Raw genomic sequence first — 20950 nt, 5'->3', positions numbered from 1 at the left:
ATTAAGATCAGGAAATCTGTGTTCAATGCTTGGGTCAAACACAGGTGGTGTGTGCGCTCTGGGGCAAATCAGTGGAGTTTGGCTACATGGGGACACTCAGGAAAGTTAATCTGAATTAGCTGAAGGTGTGAATTTAAAAAGGATTAGTTCAGGCACATTAAACCACATGTGGATGCTCTCATTCAGAATTTAGGTGCTCTTAATCTGGTTTAGTTTAATTCACCAAAGTGAATTCAGGGGTTTAATACAGTTCAGCTAATCCACTTTTAATTTGGATTCATGTTCCTGAGCGTGCCCACGTAGAGAAGCACTTCACTACTTCAGTTCAGCCACTTCCTTTAGCTCACCAGGCACAGCTAATAAACATTCATGAGTGTGAGGTGCTCAGATACTCTGGTGATGAACGGAGGCCACTCAAGTACCCGGAGAGATGAACACATGCCCACCAAAACCTGGGCTGGCTAAGGTGCAGTGGGCAACACAGGGACCAGATCGAAGAAGAGGGACGTTATCGTGTTTGGGCAGCTGGTCCTAGGGCCTTTCTACGCACAACAAAAAAAATCCCCATCCAGTTTCACCCACCTGTGCATCGCTCATTGCACCCTGGAATGAGAAGGATTCTCCAGATCCAGCCATGGCTCAGTGGCTATATATATTTATTCGCCCAAAGCTCAGAGGGAAAAGAATAGGCATTTTCAGGGGGCCTGAATGGGAGGCACAGCTCCTATTGGCTGGAGGCAGACCAGCAGGGGGAGCTGCAGGTCAGCCTGAGATGAAGAGATGGAGTGATGCATGATTCTAGGGGTGAGGGGCAGGAGATCAAATGCAGTGGCCGTAACAAGGGGCCAGAAGACTGAATGTGGACCCGTAGGGATTAAGGTGCATGGACGTGTAGGGAAGCTTGCCCTGTGCCCGCTATTCCTAAACTCTGCATTGGCAGCATCCTCACTCGCTTTCACTTAGATGAGAAACCCGTCACAAGGAGATCACAGCATGGAAAATAACCCCCTCCCGCCCCACTGGCTGCTGGAAGATGAGCTGGCCCTTGGGATCACAATGGAAAGCAAGATGCCTCCTGCCACTCAGCTCTGGCAGAACAAACACTGCATCAGCGGACTCCAAGCCCCGGAAGTTTGTCTTGCGACTGCAGCTCCATTTCTCATCTCTACGGGCCTGGCAAAGACACGCTGTTTTTCCCTGCACGCCCCTGAGAGAGAACAGCGAAGAAGAGGGTACTGGGGTGACTTTGTGCAAGGCTGAAAGGAGGGAGTACAGCGGAGGAGGAGCGCGTGTAGTTGGCACGGTCACTCTTCCTCATGCCACAGGGAGCTGTCGCTGCCTGTAGGGGGCAGTACCTTTGGCAGGGTTGCTAGGAAAGGGAAGAGCTGTCAAGTGTGCGATTTCCCCTGGCCATCCGTTACCAGGAAGGATATTCATGCCACCGTTAGTGGAACGATATCCCCTTGCTTTTGGGGATGACGCATATCCAAGTTACAGGCCACTCGTGGCAATTGAAGATCCAACTAGATTTCTGCCAGAGCTAAGGCGGTAACTCCAGTGTCCTGGCCCCATTCCTCATGGGGTGAATCATCCCCGTCTAAGGTCCCCCCGCAGTGGGTCACTGTCAGACTCACCGTATGTGGGTGAGGCTCTGCTGAAGCCGATGGAGGTTCACCCAGGTGCATCTGGTCTGCAGCGAGGCTGGCGTTCGCCTTCACTTCCCGCCCTACACTACTGTTCTGTGCACTGCTGGGTTCCACCCCTTTCTGTGTCCTGCAGGGATTGATGAAATGTGCGAGGGTGGACCCCACTGTGGTTCAGGTTTATACATGATCCACCCCCTTGACTCTTCCTAACTTGAGCCATCCCTCAGTTTAGAGCCAAATCTCCCTCCCTTCCCCAACAACTTATTCTTATCTCACTTCTGTCATAATAAACTACTTGCACCCAGAGCTGCAGAACCACAGGAGGATCTCAGAGCCCTTAGCAAGCATTCAGTAATGCAGCCCCACAGCAGCCTCTGGTAAGCAGAGAGGATTCCCATTTTTACGGATGGGGAAACTGAGGCACAAAGATAGTAAGGCGACATTTTGTAACCTGTCAGTTAATTTTGGGACCCTCAATAGTGGATGCCCAACTGGAAGCTGAGGCTGATTTTCAGAGGTGCTGAACATCCTCATCTCCAAATGATGGTCAATCTCAGCTATGACAGTCAGACCCGCGGGGGGCTCCACTTTGACAGCCAAGGAGCTGAGACACCCACAATGAGCTGGAAGCATTCACAAAATCGTGCCCTAAGGTTACACAGAGAGTCTATGATAACCTCAGGAATAGAGCCGAGGCGTCCTGCTCTGCCCACTGGACAATGCTCCCTCCATAAAGAGGCATTCCTGGCACGGAGAACATAATCACATTGCCGTGAGGCAGGTAACAGTACAGTTAACTCCATATTACAGGTAGGGAAACCAGCAGAAGGAGTTGACTCATCTGCTGGCATCTGCTGAATCTGGGAGGGAGCTGTGCATAAAACCCAGGAGTCCCCATTGCCAGTTCCCTTGCTCTAACCACAAGCCTAGAACCTGTCTCCTTAACAAATTAATGCTACATAACCTGTGGCAGTAACTGACTAGCTTTCCTTATTCTGGGTGTTCAGTGCATATTCTGGATTTCTTCCCCCATTCAGGCTCTGGCAGAGTGGGACAACATATCCGATCCTATGGCGATGAGCACCGTCTAAACACCGCGGAATGTGGACGCTGGAGAAAGCTGCACCACATCCTCACGGACTGCAATTTCTTCCAAACGCTGCTTTATTCCCACTTGACAAGGTGCTTGTCTGCAATAAGCAAAATATTCAAAAGCGCCAAAGATGTCAGCAGCCTCCTGCAGAGACGCTGCTGCTGCAAAGAAGCAGTTCCCTGCAGGCCAATCAGTGCTGGATTGGTCCTGTATGAAAGGGGGCTGATAGCCCCCTCTTGGGAGGGAGGATGGGGCACGGCTGTTGGTAGGTCTCAGATTTCATGCCTGCATTGGAGACAAAGAGACAAGGACGGTGAAGGCCTACTTCCCCATCTACCAGGGAAGCGCGGGTACATAACCCAATAGGCTGTCCCCACTGCACTGATCAACACAGCTTCACAGAGGCCAGGCCAGGTAAAAATGGAGCTTGCTTTGCTGCAGGGGAAGTTTGCAGACTCTAAGATGCCCGATGCTAGCAAATGAGTCCCAGTGGCATGGCCGTCATCTACGCTGGATGAAGTGACCGCAGGCCCAGCCAGATAGTTCATTTCTCCAATAGGTCTATTGCACCAGGATGGCATCTCTGCTGCACCCCCACAGGCCCTGTTAACATGCTCCATGCTCCTCCTGTGAGTGTGAGCCAGCAGGAAACGGGCTCCAGGAAACAAAAACCTTGAGCGCATCCACTGCAGCTGGGAGCCGAATGCTGCCAGCAATGTCCAATGTGCCAGGCGTGCTTAGGAAGCGGGCGCGACCCTGTGCACTGGAGGGGCCCAACGAATGGCACAGCCACCCGCTCACGCAGGAAACGGCCCCTCTGAACATGCCCAGGGCGACAGGTGCACTCAAAAGCACGTCCCCTGCAACAGATGTTGCTCGCCCCCATACAGCTGTGCCGACATGTGCGCCCTCTCTCACCCCCCCCCCATCTAGTTACTTATGAGCCACACCGTGCCATCGACTTCTAAGCCAAACTCTCCTCTCAGACCAGCAGGGGAGGGGACTTCGGCTTAAATGGCCCCTTCATGCCTGCCAAGTGTTTTGAAGGTGCAACACGCTCTTGTGTATTGCCGCATATCATTTTGAACCAGAGAAAGGCCCTTCCCTGGAGCTGCATGGGCTCCCACTCTCTCCCCCGCGGTTCGTGTTGTTCACGCACTTTGCTCGGTTCAGCGTGGTGGTTTTACTTTTCAGAGGAAGGTTTGTTTGGCATCGTTCCCTTTTAAAGCCTGGGTAACGGCTGCTCAGCCCGAAGGCAAGCGGTGATGAGAAGTCGTCGTGTACATCCCTGGCTGATCTGCCTGGCAACAGACCGTCCCACAGCACAGAAGATGGCATAATTCGCAGGACACAAGCGAAGCGCCAGCCTCAGGAAATCCAGCAGAGGAGGGCGTTTTCTGCTGACACCGTGCACCAGAAGCGTCACTCCAGGGAGCCAGACGCAGCTTTCACCCAGAGCTGCTCAGTCAGAGGTCAGGTCCACTGTACAGCACATGTACAGAGCCAACCACCCGTGGGCCGAATGCGAGGCAAGGCGGAAAAAGCGAAAGCTGAGCCGATGCTGGAGGATTATTCATTGTCTCACCCACATGTACGCTACAGGGCATGGAAAAAGCAGCGAAGAAGAGTGGAAAGCACTGTAGATCTGAAAGGCTAAGTACCTGGGATTTTCATTTCAATGCAGCAATCCAAGCTCTCTAAGGGTAAGATGCCCCCCAATTCAGAGACCCTACAGGAGGCCTGTGCACTGATTTACATCCAAAGTCTGTGCACCACTAAAGTCTCGTGTAAACCCCTGAGGCCCTAGGCAGAGATGGATTTCCTAGGTGCGTATCTAAATCAGTGGTCAGTGCGAGTTACAGAGCCCCCATTGTGCCCAATCCACAGAGGATTTGAGTCTGTTACAGCTCTCAGGTGGCCAGCCTGGTTCTTTAGCTCAATTTGTAGAGATTCATGCGGATAGTTCTGGAAGACATAGGTTCACGCCCTGGGGCATCAGCCCAGAGAGCAGCTGATAGATCGCCGAAAACTCTAAATAAACTCTGGGGAAACAGCCTCAAAGCCAAGTAAGGGACCGGGCCCAAAACCCAGCTCACAAAGTTGAAGTCTCCATTAGTCTAACCATCACCCTAACCAACTTGGGCTTGTCTCTGTTTCTACCCAAAGCAGTACCGTGGGTGGGGTTGGCTCACTGGAACCCTATGCATGGGCTGGCTCACCAAAAGGTTTGACTGTCGGGCAAAATCAGGCCTGAAGTTTGTACCCAAACCTGGAAAGCAACACATTTCTCCTGGCGAGCATCCATCCAGGAGCAAGGTGTGTGGGGGGGTCTATTTGAAGTAACAGAACACTGTCTCCCAGCTGCTTACAGAGACTTCAGCGCTGATTTGTTCCTCTATTCTGCTAAGGCTACTTCAGCCTAGTGGTGTAAAGGGGTCCGGAAACAGGCCCTACGTAGGGAGCTCTCCCGTCACTGTACAGCTGTCGGTGCTGGCTCTGCTCATGAAAGGGACACCTGGTAGGAATGGGGCCTGGCTGGAACACCTTGGGTAGTGGATTTTCTCGGCTTTCCGCAGCCCACAGGGGTGCCAAGGGAAGCAGAAGATAAGCTAGAGCAGTCCCGAGGAGGCTTTAATCTACCTCTCAGGCCACACCAGCCCCAGAATACAGGATGTGGGAGCCCCAGGCAGCTTTTCACCCCCTGGTATTGTGCTCAGTGCAAGGAAGAACTGACTGGGAACCAGGGTTGCACGTGCTGACACTTTAAGCAGGGCCCAGTCAAGTGGGGATGGGGTGAAGAGGGCCAAGTGCAGGCTGGGTCTATCCTTTGCCCTATGTCGCTCTCACCCATATCCCTGCGACTTTGGCTACTGCCCGTGGAAAGGCCCTTTAATGACTGCGTCCAGAGGCTGCGAGCTCCCTTTGTTCCTTATCGCGCTGACGCAGCCAGGGGGCCATCCAGCCCCCCTGCCGTCTCTGGCCACCACTGATAAGTGCAGCTGAAATATATATCATCTATCAAGGGGGGTTTCTTGTCTGAACACCGCTTCCGCCCGCTGGGGCAGTCAGTGCCGGGAAGAGGTCTCCATGGCAACGTGCAGCCACCTCTACCTCTGGGGGCCCATCTCTCTGGGGATTTTTTTTTTTAATGGTAAGAATTGTGTCCTTTCACCTTCCTATTGTCCTAGATGTTTATATCATTGAGATACATCGCAAGTACAGATGGTGGAGCTGAGAAAATGACTGCCTCGTGGTTTGGAAACCTGGCCGATGGAAAGATAGGAAGCTCCCCCCGACACCCTTCCCTCCATTTCTTATATGGGTAACAAGATACAGGTTCAGGGGAAAATTAGGTGCCAGATACAACCCTTTTGTGCCCCTACAATGGCAAAAAGGGGCCACAATACTGGCTTAACCAGCTTCCTAGCAATCCCCGGGTAGCCAGCTCTCCATCACCCTTTTCTGGCCCCCGTGTCAGGGACTAGGCCAAGGGAAGGCGGGAAGGGGTGTAGCCTTAGAGACCACTGCAGTCAGGAGAAAGTTAGAGCAGCCTCGTGGATACTCTAAATTGTGCCGAGGACCGAACTGGGCTAGGGAAGGAGGAGAATAAAGGTGGGAGTCCCTCTCCCTCAGGTCCTGTGCCAAACAGTTGGTCCTGAGATCTGGCTCTGGATGCTTTGGGCATGATTTCCGCATTAATCTGTGAGCAATAGCAGGTTAAAAAAAGAAAAGAAAATGGTAGGAACAGCAGCTCCGACGAGGCGGACTCCGCTCCCTTTGGAGCAAAGCTTTCACTTCAGCCTGGTTGAGTGAACTGAAAGCAGAGCAAGAAGCTGCATAATTCTGAGTCCTAATCCCCACTCTGCCACGTGGCGATGGGCAAGTCACTCACCCTGGCTCACTGTCCCTATCTGTCAAACGGGGATGGTAATGCACAGTTCACTGGAGGGCTTCGAGACTTAAGCACCACAGGGATTTAGCTAATTTAAAGGGCTAAGTATTATGAACTTTCCAGCAAACAACGAGGAAGCCCCCAACGTGCTGATTAACAATTCTTCTGGTTTAGCTAGAGATGAGGCGGAGCCATGAAGTCTGAATCGAGAGCACTCAGACCTGAGCTTTCAGGTCCGCTCGTTACAGAGGAATAGGCCAGCGGCTAAGTTCGGACCTGGATCTGGGACCAAACTTCCCTGAAGGAGATTTGGACCCATCACAGGTTTTAGACACTCACAAACTCCTTCTTCCACTTAGCTGCTTGAGGCTCCAGTCCAGCGCGAGGAGCAGCCCCAGCTCCCGCTTCTCCCAGGACCATCGTCCTTTGTCCAAGTGCATCGGTTCCTCCCTCTCAGCTGTTGGCCCCACATGCCTGCAGCTGCTCAGGAGTCATCTTCCAGTTTTCCAAAGTGGCCGCCTAACCTGCACCGAGAAAATGAGCGGGTCTGTTCGCTTTCCGAGGAGGAGCACATACAGAGGGCGTTGCACGCACAGCTTTGAAAATTTGACTCTGGGTCAGTTTCTTTAAGGCTTGATTGAGATGTTGAGGGCCCGGACAAGAGTAATGGGACCAGAATACTGTCCAACCGGGATTCAAGGCAGGCTTTATTTACCTCCCAAAGGTATTTCTACAACACACATCACCAGGGTATATAAGCGCTCCAGAAATACCCCAGAGTAGACGGATAAATCCCACCCTGACTCCCCGCGTTCTGGTCCAATCTCTCTCCCACACACCTCCTTCTGCCTTTGGAATATAAAATCATTGGGCCAGAAATCTGCTTGATCTTCGACTCCCAACAGCAAGGAACCTCCAAGTACATTCTGCTTCCTGCAGCACCACTTCCTTCAAGCCCTTAAGCTGCCTGGCTTCCAGGGAAAGCACACTGAGAAGAGAGGAAGGGGTGTTCCAGCTTCTACGGACACGATACAATAGGCCAGCAAATGGAGGAGCTTTGGGTAGATCCCTGAGCAGGCAGAGAAGGAAGCCAAAGTGGAGGAGGGAAAGGAGCCTTCTCGTGCTGGCACCTTTTGTTGATCACGTCCCTCAAGCAACAGGGCCAGGGAGACATTTATTTGCTTGCACGGTCAGTAAACTGTCGCAAAAGCCAGGGTCGGAGGATCCCATTTGGTTGTGCACATGGCACCCGTGAGTGGCTAAAAAAGGGAGGGGGAGGGGTTAAGAGCTAGCCAGATACTTGAGTGCAGGATTATGGGGCAGAGGAGCACAAGGGAAGGCTTAGCAGCCATGTAACTCAGTGGCTTTCGGGACAGAGAGTCCAGCAAGGAGAGAGAGGAGGAGCAGGATTATTACGGCGCATGTAGTGCAGGAGGAGATCTAGATTACTGGGAAATTAAGAAGGAGATTTTACATGTGCGGTGGGAGGGGGTCGTTTTATCTAAATGACAAAGAACTAAATCTAGGTTAAGAAATTTGTATTTTCGGTTGAGCCGACCCTTAGAGAGATGCTGCCGAATGTTGTTTCTGTTACCGCTGCCAGCTATTACAGCTGCTCGCTGTGCATCATGGAAGCTAATCCCAACCCTGCTCTGTTTGGCCAGCATTTGTTCCCTCCTCCCCCCCCCAGTGACCCCACAAGTATTTCTAAAAAAGACCACAGAGTCGATTTCTGTAGGCTCACTCCCCGGCTCATTCTCTGCAAGTCAGCACAGTCCTGGTGAGAATCCTACAATTTGATCTTATGTCCACGAGGAGTCCTGCTGAAATCAGTGTCCCATTGCCCTATGAAATCCCACTGAACTCAACCCCACAGGGGAATCCACAGGTTTGGGGTCCTAGTTAATGGCTTCAGAGCCTGGTGGGGGAGCCTCAGAACAGGAACATTCTTGATCTGTAGATCCGACATGACAGAGCTGTTTTTTCTTTTATTGTATCAATACTCTTAGCTGTTCATGTCCTGGGCCACTTCTGAGCACATACTGCTAGTCACACCAAACTGTGTAACAGTTCTGGGGATTTAGACAAGCACAGAACAATGCAAGACCAAGAAACTCCTTATTGATTGTTCTGTAAGTCATTATTTGGATTTAGATCTGCAAAGACGGAAGGGAAGTGCACCAACCTGTATGCTCCACCACTCACCCAAAGACCCTGAAAATGATAAAAGCCACAGAGAGGTTCACCAACTGCAAAATATCAGGACATGGTTCTTGTGAGCCAGGGACCTCTTAGGGCCAACTGCCAGAGGGCATAGGGATGCATAAGGGTTACCGGGATTCCCTGGGTCTGGTATTTTCATATTAGTTAACCAAAGCCTGTGTCATACTGTTCATCATCATAACTGCAAGGCTGGATAACGCGTAAGGAGTTAGGTTTATATACTGAAAATTACGTTCACAAGTTCTGCGACTAGTGGCTTGGCCCCTGACGGGTATGAACAGGTTTCTTTCAGGCAAGAGATGTTTATTTATCTGTCTAGCTACATATAAATTGTAGGGTTTACAATAAGAAAAGGAGGACTTGTGGCACCTTAGAGACTAACCAATTTATTTGAGCATAAGCTTTCGTGAGCTACAGCTCACTTCATCGGATGCATACTGTAGCTCATGAAAGCTTATGCTCAAATAAATTGGTTAGTCTCTAAGGTGCCACAAGTACTCCCTTTCTTTTTGCGAATACAGACTAACACGGCTGTTACTCTGAAATCAGGGTTTACAATGGATGCCCATTTACAGTCTGAGCCAAAGGCCAACGAAGGCCCTGTGAAATCTTCAAGAGAGGGAATTTACAGGAAGAAATAAACCAGCAGGAGGGGGTCCTGTTCCCGTTTGCAAGAGATGACAATGGATTTTTGGACTGTAACTGTAGGGGCAGGGACTGAGTCTGCATCCTTCACCTAGCAAGTAAGCTGGTGGTGCGTTTGCCTCATGAAGAAAGGATCTAAGCCAGGCGTGGCAGGAAAGACTTTGGGGTAAGCTAACTTTTATTAGACGAGGGGTTGTCCAGTGAAGTAAGTCTCGGTTCGAGAATGTAGGTGATGACTTTATTTTATAACCCTTGGTTTCCAATATTTCTGCTGGCAATTACTGTTCTTTGTTAAATAAACTTGTTTTAACTATAACAATCCCTAAGTGCTGGGTGTTAAGCAGAGCCAAGAGAGATTCTAAGGTGTAACTAGTAAGCTCGGGGGCCCTGTTCAGTGACTGTCCTGACTCTCTGATGACCAGTGAGCATCTTGTCTCAGCATCTTTGCTGGCTTCCCAGAGTAGATGGATGTTCCAGCTTCCCTGCCTGGTCAGCTGGTGTGCCTGATTCAGTGTCGGTCCTGACTCTCCAGGGCTGCTCTTCTGTCTGAACCAAGAGCCGCCTTTGATTTAGTAGCAGATGGGGCTCTTGGTTCCAATTTTCCTTGGAGTCTCAGAGGCTCAATGCCAGGCTTTCTGTAGCTCCCTAGGCCCTTTCCAGGTAGGGAACTGTCATGCTTTCTGGACCATCACAGGAAGAAGGAGAGAGAGCAGAACATCCACCAGAACTGCCAGAAAATGCCATTGAGGGTTTCGTCAGCCACTAAATATCACAGGAGCCACCATGGGGCCAAGCTAATGAAAATATACAAGCCTTTAGAATATATGCCCATAGCTATGCAGCATGGACACCTTTGAAGTTGAGAGGGAAACGAGGTTTCATTAGTCAGGAATATAATTAAAAGGTCTGGCCAGTAGAAGTCATGGGAAATACCATCATCCAACAGCTGCTGAGCTTAAGGAAGACCCAAGAGACCAAGTGATCTGGAAGGAACTGTATGAACATGGAAAGTCCTGAGCGTATGGGGGGAGATCATAGAATCATAGAATATCAGGGTTGGAAGGGACCTCAGGAGGTCCAACCCCCTGCTCAAAGCAGGGCCAATTCCCAATTTTTGCCCCAAATCCCTAAATGGCCCCCTCAAGGATTGAACTCATAACCCTGGGTTTAGTAGGCCAATGCTCAGACCACTGAGCTATCCTCCCCCAGATCACAATGCTTTTTGCAACGTTCCTCAAACGATGGAAGGAAGGGAACAGAAGGTCCAATTCTTTGTCACTTTCCCTGCTGTAAAGCAAGAGTTAACTCCGCTGAAATGAGTAGGGTTACTCTGATGTAAAACTGGAGTGAGGACAGAATTGGACGCACTGTCTGAATGGAAAAGTCTGATTGTTCCAACTGTAAGGTGAGTAAAAAGTTCTTGGTCTCAGAATAGTTTGTATTCCTGTGTTATTGACAGAGACAGGCCTGAAACAAAGCTATGCATCTCAGCTTGAATTCTGGAGCAGCATGCATGGAGAGCCAACCTTTGCAGCCCTGGCCCCGCCCCTCGTTTCTAAACAGCAGGCCCCTGGCTTAGTTGACGGCTTTCCTTCCAACGCTGCAAATCTCTTGAGCGGCTGGCATGTTTTCGCTCTGTAATAAAAGGTTGCGAATTGTAAAATTGTTCCAGCACCTCTTGGTGATCCTTGAAAGTCACTGTGGCCTATGATCAATTATTGTAGGGCTGCCCATTAATTCTAGCTGCATCCCACTGGCTTGGTATTGTAGGGTCTTTCACAGGTGCAAGGCTAAGTCTCTTTTTCTGTTTGTTCACTTCTGTAGGCCTGCCCATGAATGTTGGGCTGCAGTCCTTCTGCTTTGTTCTCGTAGGGTCGCTCCTGAGACCTGGGCCCCTAGAATTATTGTTTTAAAAGGAACAATAGCTTTGAGTCAGTTGCTCCGAGTCCCACCCTCTACTCCTCCTGTTTCCTCCTTCCAGACTGCAATGCTTCTAATGAGGCCCATCTGCAATTCTAGGCACCAGCACCTCCTGTGCGTGCCTAGCGTTGGCCTCTGCCATGGTAGGTGCCTGTGCGTTTTCAGCTGCAGCCTTTGGGGAGATGTATGTTTCATGGTGCGATTACCCTGGGGTAATCAGAATGCTGCCCAGAGCTCCCTCCATGCGCCGTCCTGCCTCCGACTCAGTTCACGCTCCCTCTTGTTTCTGATCCTGTCTTCCTTCTGCAATAGATCCGTGCCATCCACCTTCTCCATTGTTCTCAGGATTTTTTACAGCTGAATCATGTCCCATCTTAATCTTCTCTTTTTAATGAATATAAACTTAATTACCCTCTCCTCTCCTCGTAATGCTAACCCCGGAGACTCTTTATCAGCCCAATTACCCTCTTCTGCACCTCTTCCGATTCTTCATTATCCTCTCTGTAGCACGGTTCCCAGATATCCCAGCTGCAGTCTCACCAGCCTTTGGTACCATGCCATAATGATCTCTTCTGATCTCAGCTCTATTGTTGGCACAACCCTGTGTTCTCTCTGAGCTCAGAAAATTATACAGACTTTGCAAACAGATTTGCAAGCAGGGACTCCGGCTTCAAAAGGCAGAAAGGAATGTAATGGTCCTTACCAACCTTGATGCTGTTTGTCGATTCTCTGACATTTCAATAGCCCCTTGCACCCCACAGCTACATGCAAATACTGCTTCATCCACCGCGCAGGGGGCAAGCAGCTCTGGGGTGAAACATCACAGCTCTTTAAGGGCCCCAGCCCTGCAAATACTTATGCATGTGAGTCAAGTTACTACTCATCCGGACAATGTTTGTGGGGTTGGACCCTCAGTCAGGAAGCAAAGAATATGTCAGCTGATGTGCAGCAGGGGTATTGGAGTCCTATCTGCAGAAGTGAGGTCAGTGGGAGTTGCAGGTACTCAGTACCTCACAGGATTAGGCCTCCAGTAGGCAGATTCCAATCTGACCAGGACTTTGGGGTTACACTGTTCTTCTGAAAGCCTGCGATCTGTAATGACCACAGCGGGTTAAGATGCAGATCTAGCCAATTCCTCTTGGCTCAGTCCAGACGGTGAGGGGAGTGCCGCCAAGCAAACTACGGCACCTAGGCTACACTGGAGCGTCCAAGGACAGACACAGCCCATGCTTGTTTGGTTGTTGAGAGCTGAAAAGGCTACAGCTCTTGGGGGTGCGGCTGCAGGCGCATGTGTCCAGTAATTGCCAAACCTGCCCTTATGGAAAAGTCCGAGAAAATACACCCGGGACAAAGCCAATAGGGTTCTTTAAACAGGTACTGGAACTATGTTTTGCAGCCAGAAGGAAGGGAACTGCGTTCTCTGGGATTTCCAAAGGGATCTAGGTAGCCAGAAGTAATTTGGCCAACTGCTGAACTCGCTTCATCCTAGACGAGGAGCCAAAAACGGTTCTCACCACCCATAAACAAAAATCCCAGACTGAGTTTTTGGTAAAGCAGAAAATCAGCTTCTGGAAAGAGAAAACCGCTGCCTCCCCCACCCACACTTTCCTTTTCTCAGTGCAACGCCACCGCCATTTTACTGAGCAAAGCGCAAATTTCCACCACGGTACATTTGGAAACGATCCCGAGCTTTTCTCCTGAGAATGCAGATCCTCGTTCCATTTTTACCACGGAGGCCACAGTAGCATTGCTACAATGTTGCCTGGAGTGATATTCACCAATGCTTGTGAAAATGATGTCACTAGTGAATACTTGTGAAACAAAATAAATCCTCTGCCCATCTGGAATATCCCTGGGATTATCCTAAAAGCTGCATATTGTTATCCCATTGGAGACTGAAAGTTGACAGTATTGATTGTGGCTTAGATTTGGGGCAGCTCCATCTCTTAAACCTGGGCACCACCTATTGGGAAACTGGTTAAGGGCAAAGTGAAATGGCTTACAACAGAGAGAGACTAGGAAGGGTGCTGAGATCTGGATGCAATTCATCTCCTGACCCACTTTTTCAGAAACTTTGCAGCTGTCGCGTACTCTTTGAATCCTTCCAACACCCGCAGATAGCACTTGGCAGACTTTCTGTGACTGAACATGAAAAACACAGTGGGGGAAGTGGCTTCATCAGAGGAAGCCTGGCCAACTAAAAGTTTCCCTGGGTCTGAAAACCCAGCTCTTTAGTGGTATGTTTGCCGGCAAAGGAGGGGCGGGGGACAGAGATGGCTAATTGGGCTGGTGACATCTGATGAAATAGGAGTTCTTCCTGTAGGATTTTTTTTTCTTGATACCTCCTCATTGTTCAAAGCTCCACTAATAATGGGCTCTGTACCTTTAAGCTATTCTTTATCCAGTATATAATTCTGTTTGGTACAAAGATATTTTCCAATCCTTTTTCATATACATAGTCACTGGCTTTTGTGTATATGTGTAAGACCATTTGCATTGATCATATTACATTGTTAGAGTGTGAAAGGGGTTTCTAAAGTCCTTAAGAGAGATTTCAAAGCATGGCTAATATCCTTCGATCATAACATAGCTCTGTCTTGCCCTTCTGGAGCACCTTTCATCCCAAGCTGAAAGCGATATCAAAACTGTATCAGCCACTGGAATACAGCCTCCTTTGGGGTGGAAAGACGCATTTATTGAACAGGTCACAGCATTGCCGTGCAGCTGAATTCACGCTGGTCTGTGCTCAGATTTTGCACCGCTCTAGCTGTGTCTCTTCAAAAACAGATGCCATTAAACCTGGTGTTAAATACACCTATTTTCAACTCAATTATAGCCATAAAAAGGTGCATCTGACAGCATAGCCCGTTCTGTAAATATACAGACATCTGCAGGGGGAATCTCACAGAGAGGGCAGAACCCCCAGGGAGCACTCCCTCCCCCCGCAACTTTCTGAGGACTCTTCTCCCAATACTGACTCATCTCAGTCAGTGAGATAAGCTGGGGCTTCAGCACCTGCATTGGGGATAGTGGCTGGCTGCAATCCCTTTCTGCAGCAGAGTGCTATGGAGCAGCCCTGTGATGGGAGCTGTTGCACAGCACGGGGCATAAGCGGGGCTCAGAATTAGGGCGTTAGAAAAGTCCTGCTGGCCAAGCAAGTCTCTCTCACCGTTATTCCATCACGTCCACCCCGTTTGGGTGACATTTGCCCCGTGCCAAGGGTGCAGCACTGGACCTGTGCATTGCTTGAGGGCTTTACTGGTGCGTCAGTTCTGGCCTTTTGCACAGAGGGGCATTTAACCCTTGGTGAGTTCTTGCCCCCGGCCCCCGCTCCATTCTCTTTTCCTCATTTTGTTTCCCTTTTCCGCTCAGTTGCAGCCCTGCTCTGTAATATTGGATTAGCCCACTTTCTTCAGAGCTGATTTTCTATTTGCATAATCCTCCCCATTCGGAGATGCGTTCCAGCCCTTGGTGATAAGATGATGTGCTGGGGTGGCCAAGCAAATTACACTCTTCGTTTTGAACAGCCATCGAGAGAGGAGGTGGAAGGAAATAACCCGGCTTTTATTTTTATCTCTGAACGCTCCCCCTTTTTCCGGGTGGCAGCTGCTGTTCACACGTCTCCTGACAGTCATTTAAATCCAGGGAGTAAAGATCATCCCTGGGCCTCCAAAGCTGCATCACTCCCTTGTGATGCTGTTTTTCCTAGCTCAGAGAAAAGGCTAATCAAAGCAGAGTCCTCTAGTCGGTCACCTGTTTACGGTTTCTCGGGTTATGTCTACACTGCACACTAAGCCCTGGCTCAGGTTTGAGCCCAAGCCCCATTTCTGTCCACCCACAAATCAGTCTGACTTGGGTCAGCAAACGCTCAGGAACCGGGGCCTATGATCTGGTCAGGGGGTGGGTCAGAGCCTGAGTCCAAGCCCTGTCATTTTGCAGTGTGGATGCAGGTCAAGCCAGAGACCTGAGTCAGAAGGACTGTGCGGTGCAGTGTGGATGTTAGCATGGCTGCGAGCCCTGAGGCTAGCAATTGTAAACCCAGGTTCACACTGCAGTGTGGACGCTCAAGTGCGGAGCCGTCCCTGGAGACATGGAGTCTAGGAGCTCGGGTTCCACAGATCCAGACTTAGGGTGCAACGTAGATATACCCTTATAGAGCCTTATCCACTTCACTGCATAGGATCCTACCAGCCCCCTTTATGGACCCATGGACCATGCCGCCGTGATACACAAGAGGCAGCTCTAGATAAATACTTAGACACATGCTAAAGTCTCATTGACTTCAATGGGACTTTAGCACATGCTTAAAAACAAACGTGCTTTCTTGACTAGGGATGCAGGCCTTTAGAGCATGTTCTACCCCACATACCTTTCCTGCCGGGTGGCTGAGAAGTGCGGAGGGCAGCTCTGTCGAGTGCAATGAGCAAGAGGCTCGGGGCTGTGAGTTCTAATCTTGGCACTTGCTCTGTTGTGGCTTTTGGCAGGTCCCTTAACCTTTGTGGCAGGGAGGACCACATGCTGGTATCTTCCACCTGTGCAAAATGCTTGGAAAGCAGGAAAATAGTTTGTTTCTGGGCCACTCTGTTCTGGTGGAAGCAATGTGAACCTACAATTTGATTGGAGATATACACAGCAATGGGCCTGATCCCAGGCTGGTGTGAAGCTGGGCTGCCACAAGGAAGGGCCCTTCTTGCGTCTTTAAAACAAACCAAACAAGTGACGAAGCTGCCCTGCACGACTGGTGCCAGCATCTTGCAGAAAAACCTTGTCAGAATGATTTACAAATTGTGTAAATATAACTCCACAGCCCCTGCATCTCTGCACCAGCTCACTCAAGAGCATCATTCATTTTTAAGTGAGTAGGAGACTGCGGCTGGAGCTTTCAGCATCCACCGTGGAAAGATCCATGGAAAAAAGAAGGGAACAAAAGAAGAGGCGGAAGGGAGGGGTGGGGTCACTCATTCGTCGCTGGGTGTCTGGACTGCAGTAAATGGACCATCAGAAATTAAGTTACAGATTGGATTAAAGATCTGTAGGGCCAGATCCTCAGCTGGTGCAAATCCACTGGCTTCGGTTCACACCTTAGAAACCATCTCTGCCTTTTCCATGTGGTCCCTGCAGGTTGGGCTCCAAGCACATTGGTGTGGGTGGGGAGGGGGAGTGCATTGCGACTGCTCGTGCTGTCCCTGTTCTGTGGATAAATCAAGGACGTAGCTTTTCAGGGCTGTCCATCCTGTGAGCACCCGCTCCGGCCCTGAAGGAGTTGGAAAAGCCCTACAGAGGGCTGGGGCTGGGGAAGGAAGTAAAACCCCGGCTGACTGGGGGAAGTGGCAGCAGCTGGGGGCCACACCCCAATCAGGGCCCAGCTGGCTCTATAAAGGCTTTGAGCCAGAAGTTCAGTAGAGACTCTCGCTAGCTTGGAGAGAGAAGGACCTGGCTGCAAGGTCTGAGAAAGTACCTAGATAGGGAGCAGGGCTGGGGAAGGCCCAGGGAGCCGGGGAGCTCGGACCTAGGAAAGTCCCAGGCTGCAGGCCTGGGAGGGCCTATTAGGTACAGGGTTACGGGGGCAGCCACGGGTAGGCAGAGGCAGCAGGTCCAAACCCCCTCGCCTGTGATGAGTGGCTTATACTGGAGTCTGCCCCAGCGAGCGGGGGCTAGTTGGTGACTGGCAGTAGCCTAAGACTGAGGCGAGGTGGGGATAGTGGGTGGGGGTTCCCTTGGGAGGGGGAGACCCAGAACTGTGGGGGTACTGCCAGGGGGCACCCAAGACAAGGGCACTGGGGTCCGGCGAGACACCGGTCTGAAGGAGGCGCTCCGGAGGCTGGATGCTATTTCCCCGAAGACAACCAGCAGGAGGTGCTGCCGGGTGCGTCTGCGCTCCGTGATAGGCACTAAATTTGCTAATAAGAAACTTGATCCTGCCCCCTGGCTCACACCTGCTCTCCAAGGACATGATCCAAAGCTCCCTGAAATTATTGGAAAGATTCCCATCTTGATAATATCTAATATAACTAATATCTAGATTATCTCCCATATGCATGAATCATCAGCACATTACTCCTGAGGGCATTCTGCGCCACTATGCAGAGGAAGAGAAAGTCTCGTCCTCCCCAGCCCAGCTGGACTAGCAGATGAGGCCGGCACAGGATAGGAGCCACCAGCTCGGTCTTCCCCAGTCCTGCCTCCTGCCCCACAGTGATTTACCTCTCTGTTGGCTGTCCTGGGCACCCAAAACATATTTTTGGGGAGAGTCGCATGACCGCTCTTGTGGCTTCCCTTTGCTTCCCACTCAGAACGTCATTTTGCTGTGGGGAAGCAAAGAAATCTGCAGGGACGTGAATTCTGCACATGCGTAGTGGCGCAGAATTCCCCCCCCCAGGAGTAACACATCCACATATCTGATCCATGCTCTCACACCCACAGGTGGATTTTTCTCTCTCTCTCTCTCACACACACACAATGATGATTTCTCTCTCTACTGTAGCCTGCATCTATGCAAATAACGCTGGAAAAGGGAGAATAGCTTCCCAGACCTTGAAGGAACAAGGCAGGGTCTGTTCCAGTGTTTCCTGCTCAAGTCTCTGGATCCTCCCCGCCATAATGCAAAACACAGCACTCCTATCCCCGTCTCCTCTGCACCTCTGAAAATCCTGGTCAGACTGATTTCCTCGTGCGCAGCCACCATGGCCTCTTTGAAGATAGCAGCCAGGGGAGGGAGGGATGCATGTTAGGGAAAAGCTTCTGGGGAATTAAAGGACTGTGGGCTAAATTCAAGGCTGGTGGAGCTCTCCTGAAGCTAATAAAGCTGCCCCATGGGTGAACCTAAACGGGTTTGTCTGTTAAGTGTTTGGGGAGCTAAGTAGTACCAGGGCTAGTGCACCCACCTTTCACCTCCATACACCTGGGCTGGGCACCACATAGACGTCATCTGGCACAACTGGCTGGTTGTTTGAGGGGCTCCCCCATTAACGCACAGCCTCCCAGGACTATGTGTTAACAGGTTGAGATACATGAGTAACCTGTACAGCAGGGGAAGCTGCAGCCTGTACAATACAGGGGGCTGAGATTAAGGAGCAAGGCGTGTTGGCAGAGCTGTGAATTCCAGTGCAGCGGAGTGGAGGCTGAGGGGTATCGGCAGAGCTGGGTGGGGACCTACGACTGGAATAGCACCTCAGCACTGAGGTGCACTGGAAGACCTCTGTGAAAGAAGTTGGCCCAGCACTGCCCTGCACAAAGCCTGGTTTACCCTGGGTTGCACTTAGTCCCTCGCTTCCATGGGCACCGGATTTGTCCACTGATTAGGAGGACGCGGCTTGCCATGCATTGTGCAATCTGTGCAAGTGAGATCCCTGACCCCAGGTTTCAAATGCGTCTCAGTCCATTTAACACACGCTGCGGCACCTCTGACGTGTCATTACGATTCACTGATTTCATGTTTTAAATAGCACCGACACACAGCGCTTTGCCTGCTTGTGCGAGCCCTCCGTTTCATCCCCCAGCCAGAGATGCTCTCTGCTGTCACCCCACCCATTCGCAGGGAAAGTCAGATAAACACCAAGTTTGATTTCCCTTCAAACACAGGCAAAGCGAGATGGGTGAAGTCGTCAAGAACGCAAACGACCCGTTCTGGCTGGTGCTCGCCTGGGTAGAGTTACAGGCACCAGATTGGCTTTTGCTCCCAATTCAGACCTACCCCAGCCTTCACCCATGATTCTGCCCAGCACTGACCTGGCTGCCCTCTCCTTGACGAGAGGTCACTTTGGCCCAACAAGACAGCAGGATCATGTTCCCTGGGCACAGTGCAAGTCTGTCTTTGTCACTCCTAGCTGCCTCTGACCCCACTGACATTGTGTCTGGCCTGGACGTGGCATTATGGTATGCATTTCCAGCTCCCGAGAGGAGCATACTTTGGCAGCCGACTGCCCCAGCATGGAAATAACATGCAATGGCTGGTTTAAGACTTTTTTGGGATGAAAGGCCACACTTGTGTACATTGGGAACTACGGAATGGCTGGACGGAAACTCCCAGATCCAAAAACTGGGAAAGTTCCAAGCCAAATCAGAGCTTTGCAGTTGGCCCCTAGCTGTACAATGCCAGATCCAGACCCCCCGAACTCTGGAAGCCAGATCTATACTTTGCAAAGAAGTCTCCTCTCTCCAGTGGGGCTAACAGGAGCCCCAGCTCCAAACAGCCCTGATACCACAGGGCCTGTCCTTAGCAATAATCTTACAGACACCACCGTGGCCAGCAGACATAAACAGCCACCGCTTTTTCCCTTTCTTTGCAAGGCCCTGTTAGTTAAACTGCCAAAACCCACCAAGGGAGCATCACAAAACTACTGGAGTGAGTATCAGAAGGGCCCTGGGAACAATCTCACTGCTACTTCTTTGCCGTTCATTTAAAAGCAAAACAAAGCCAACCCAAGACTTCCCGTCTCATCCCCTTTTCCCCTTTTAGATCGGACCAGGCGGCTATGGCTGGGTAATCGATGCTTCCATCACCGAGAAACCTCTTGACAGTTTCCTCTGACATCCCTCAGCTGCACGGCTCTGGCCTCGCATCATGCACTGGAAGAACAGCCTGCCTGACCCTGTCCCTGTCACAGGAGGGTTAACGGGCGGTCACTTACCCGGTACCAGACTATCTCCCGCATCCTGCCATCCGTCTTGAAGTTACATTTCAAAGTCACGGCATCCCCGACCACCACAGGCGGGAGCGGCTCAATGCTGACAGTCAGGTAGCCTGTGAAATAACGGAGGAAGAGAAACACAACATGAGCCAAGGCAGGGCTGGGAAGTGGGCGCAGGCCTAAGTGAGCTGGGAAACTGGTCCCAAGTGGGGATGGAAATACGGACTGGCTTCCACTTGCCCACCCTCTATTCACTCCTCTCCCTCCTCCTCCTGCAGACACGATCACATCCTCAAGGGGAAATCATTGAGCCTGATTTCCCTCTGCCCTACCTGTGGGGAAGTCATTTACACCAGTGCCAGGGGTGCGAAACACAACTGCTGCTGTGCAGAGACTATGGCCTGCCACGTGTCTCACTGTTCCCTTGTACTCCCTCATCAGTCTCCATCTGTTGCCTCTTTAGATTGCAAGCCTCTTAGGCAGCAGCCATCTTTTCATTCTGTGTTTGTACAGCGCCTGGCGCGACGTGGGCCTAGTAATGCAAAGAATAATCATAAATGATTTGCCCCTCACCCACACGAGGGGGGTTAATGTTCTCAGCATCGCCAACACCAAATGTTCAAAAAATAGCACGAGTCAGGCCCTCAAAATCATGAGATCGGCTTACGGTGGGGCCCTGTTCTGAAGGTTTCCTCCGCAAACAGGAGGGCGAGCAAGTTACTTTTTTTTTTTTTCTTGAAAGCTGAGAGGCTCGTGTAATCACATAACTCCCAGAGCTGGGACCGTAAGTAAAACACCAGCTATTGTAAGATTTGTGATCAAATCACGAGAGTCAGCGACGCTGCGTTTTACACCTCTTTGCACTGGTTTAAATGGCTACACAAGTTGGCAGCATAACGCC

At 50.8% G+C, this 20950-nt stretch overlaps 1 protein-coding gene across 1 annotated transcript in view; it reads right to left on the bottom strand.

The window, feature by feature from the left end:
- IGSF21 (immunoglobin superfamily member 21) overlaps positions 1-20497 on the bottom strand; it is a 150811-nt gene extending 130314 nt beyond the window's left edge. Inside the window, exons 1-2 of the mRNA XM_077837572.1 lie at positions 20467-20497; positions 20050-20162 (exon numbers count right to left, since the gene is read on the bottom strand). Of these exons, the coding sequence (XP_077693698.1) occupies positions 20050-20162; positions 20467-20497 (144 nt within the window). The remainder of the gene's footprint in view (positions 1-20049; positions 20163-20466) is intronic.
- Positions 20498-20950: the final 453 nt, after the last annotated feature.

This window comes from Eretmochelys imbricata, chromosome 18, assembly GCF_965152235.1.
Source record: "Eretmochelys imbricata isolate rEreImb1 chromosome 18, rEreImb1.hap1, whole genome shotgun sequence".
Lineage (NCBI taxonomy): Eukaryota > Metazoa > Chordata > Testudines > Cheloniidae > Eretmochelys > Eretmochelys imbricata.
Note: the sequence above shows the minus strand (reverse complement) of the source record. Positions and strands in the feature narration are given on the sequence as shown.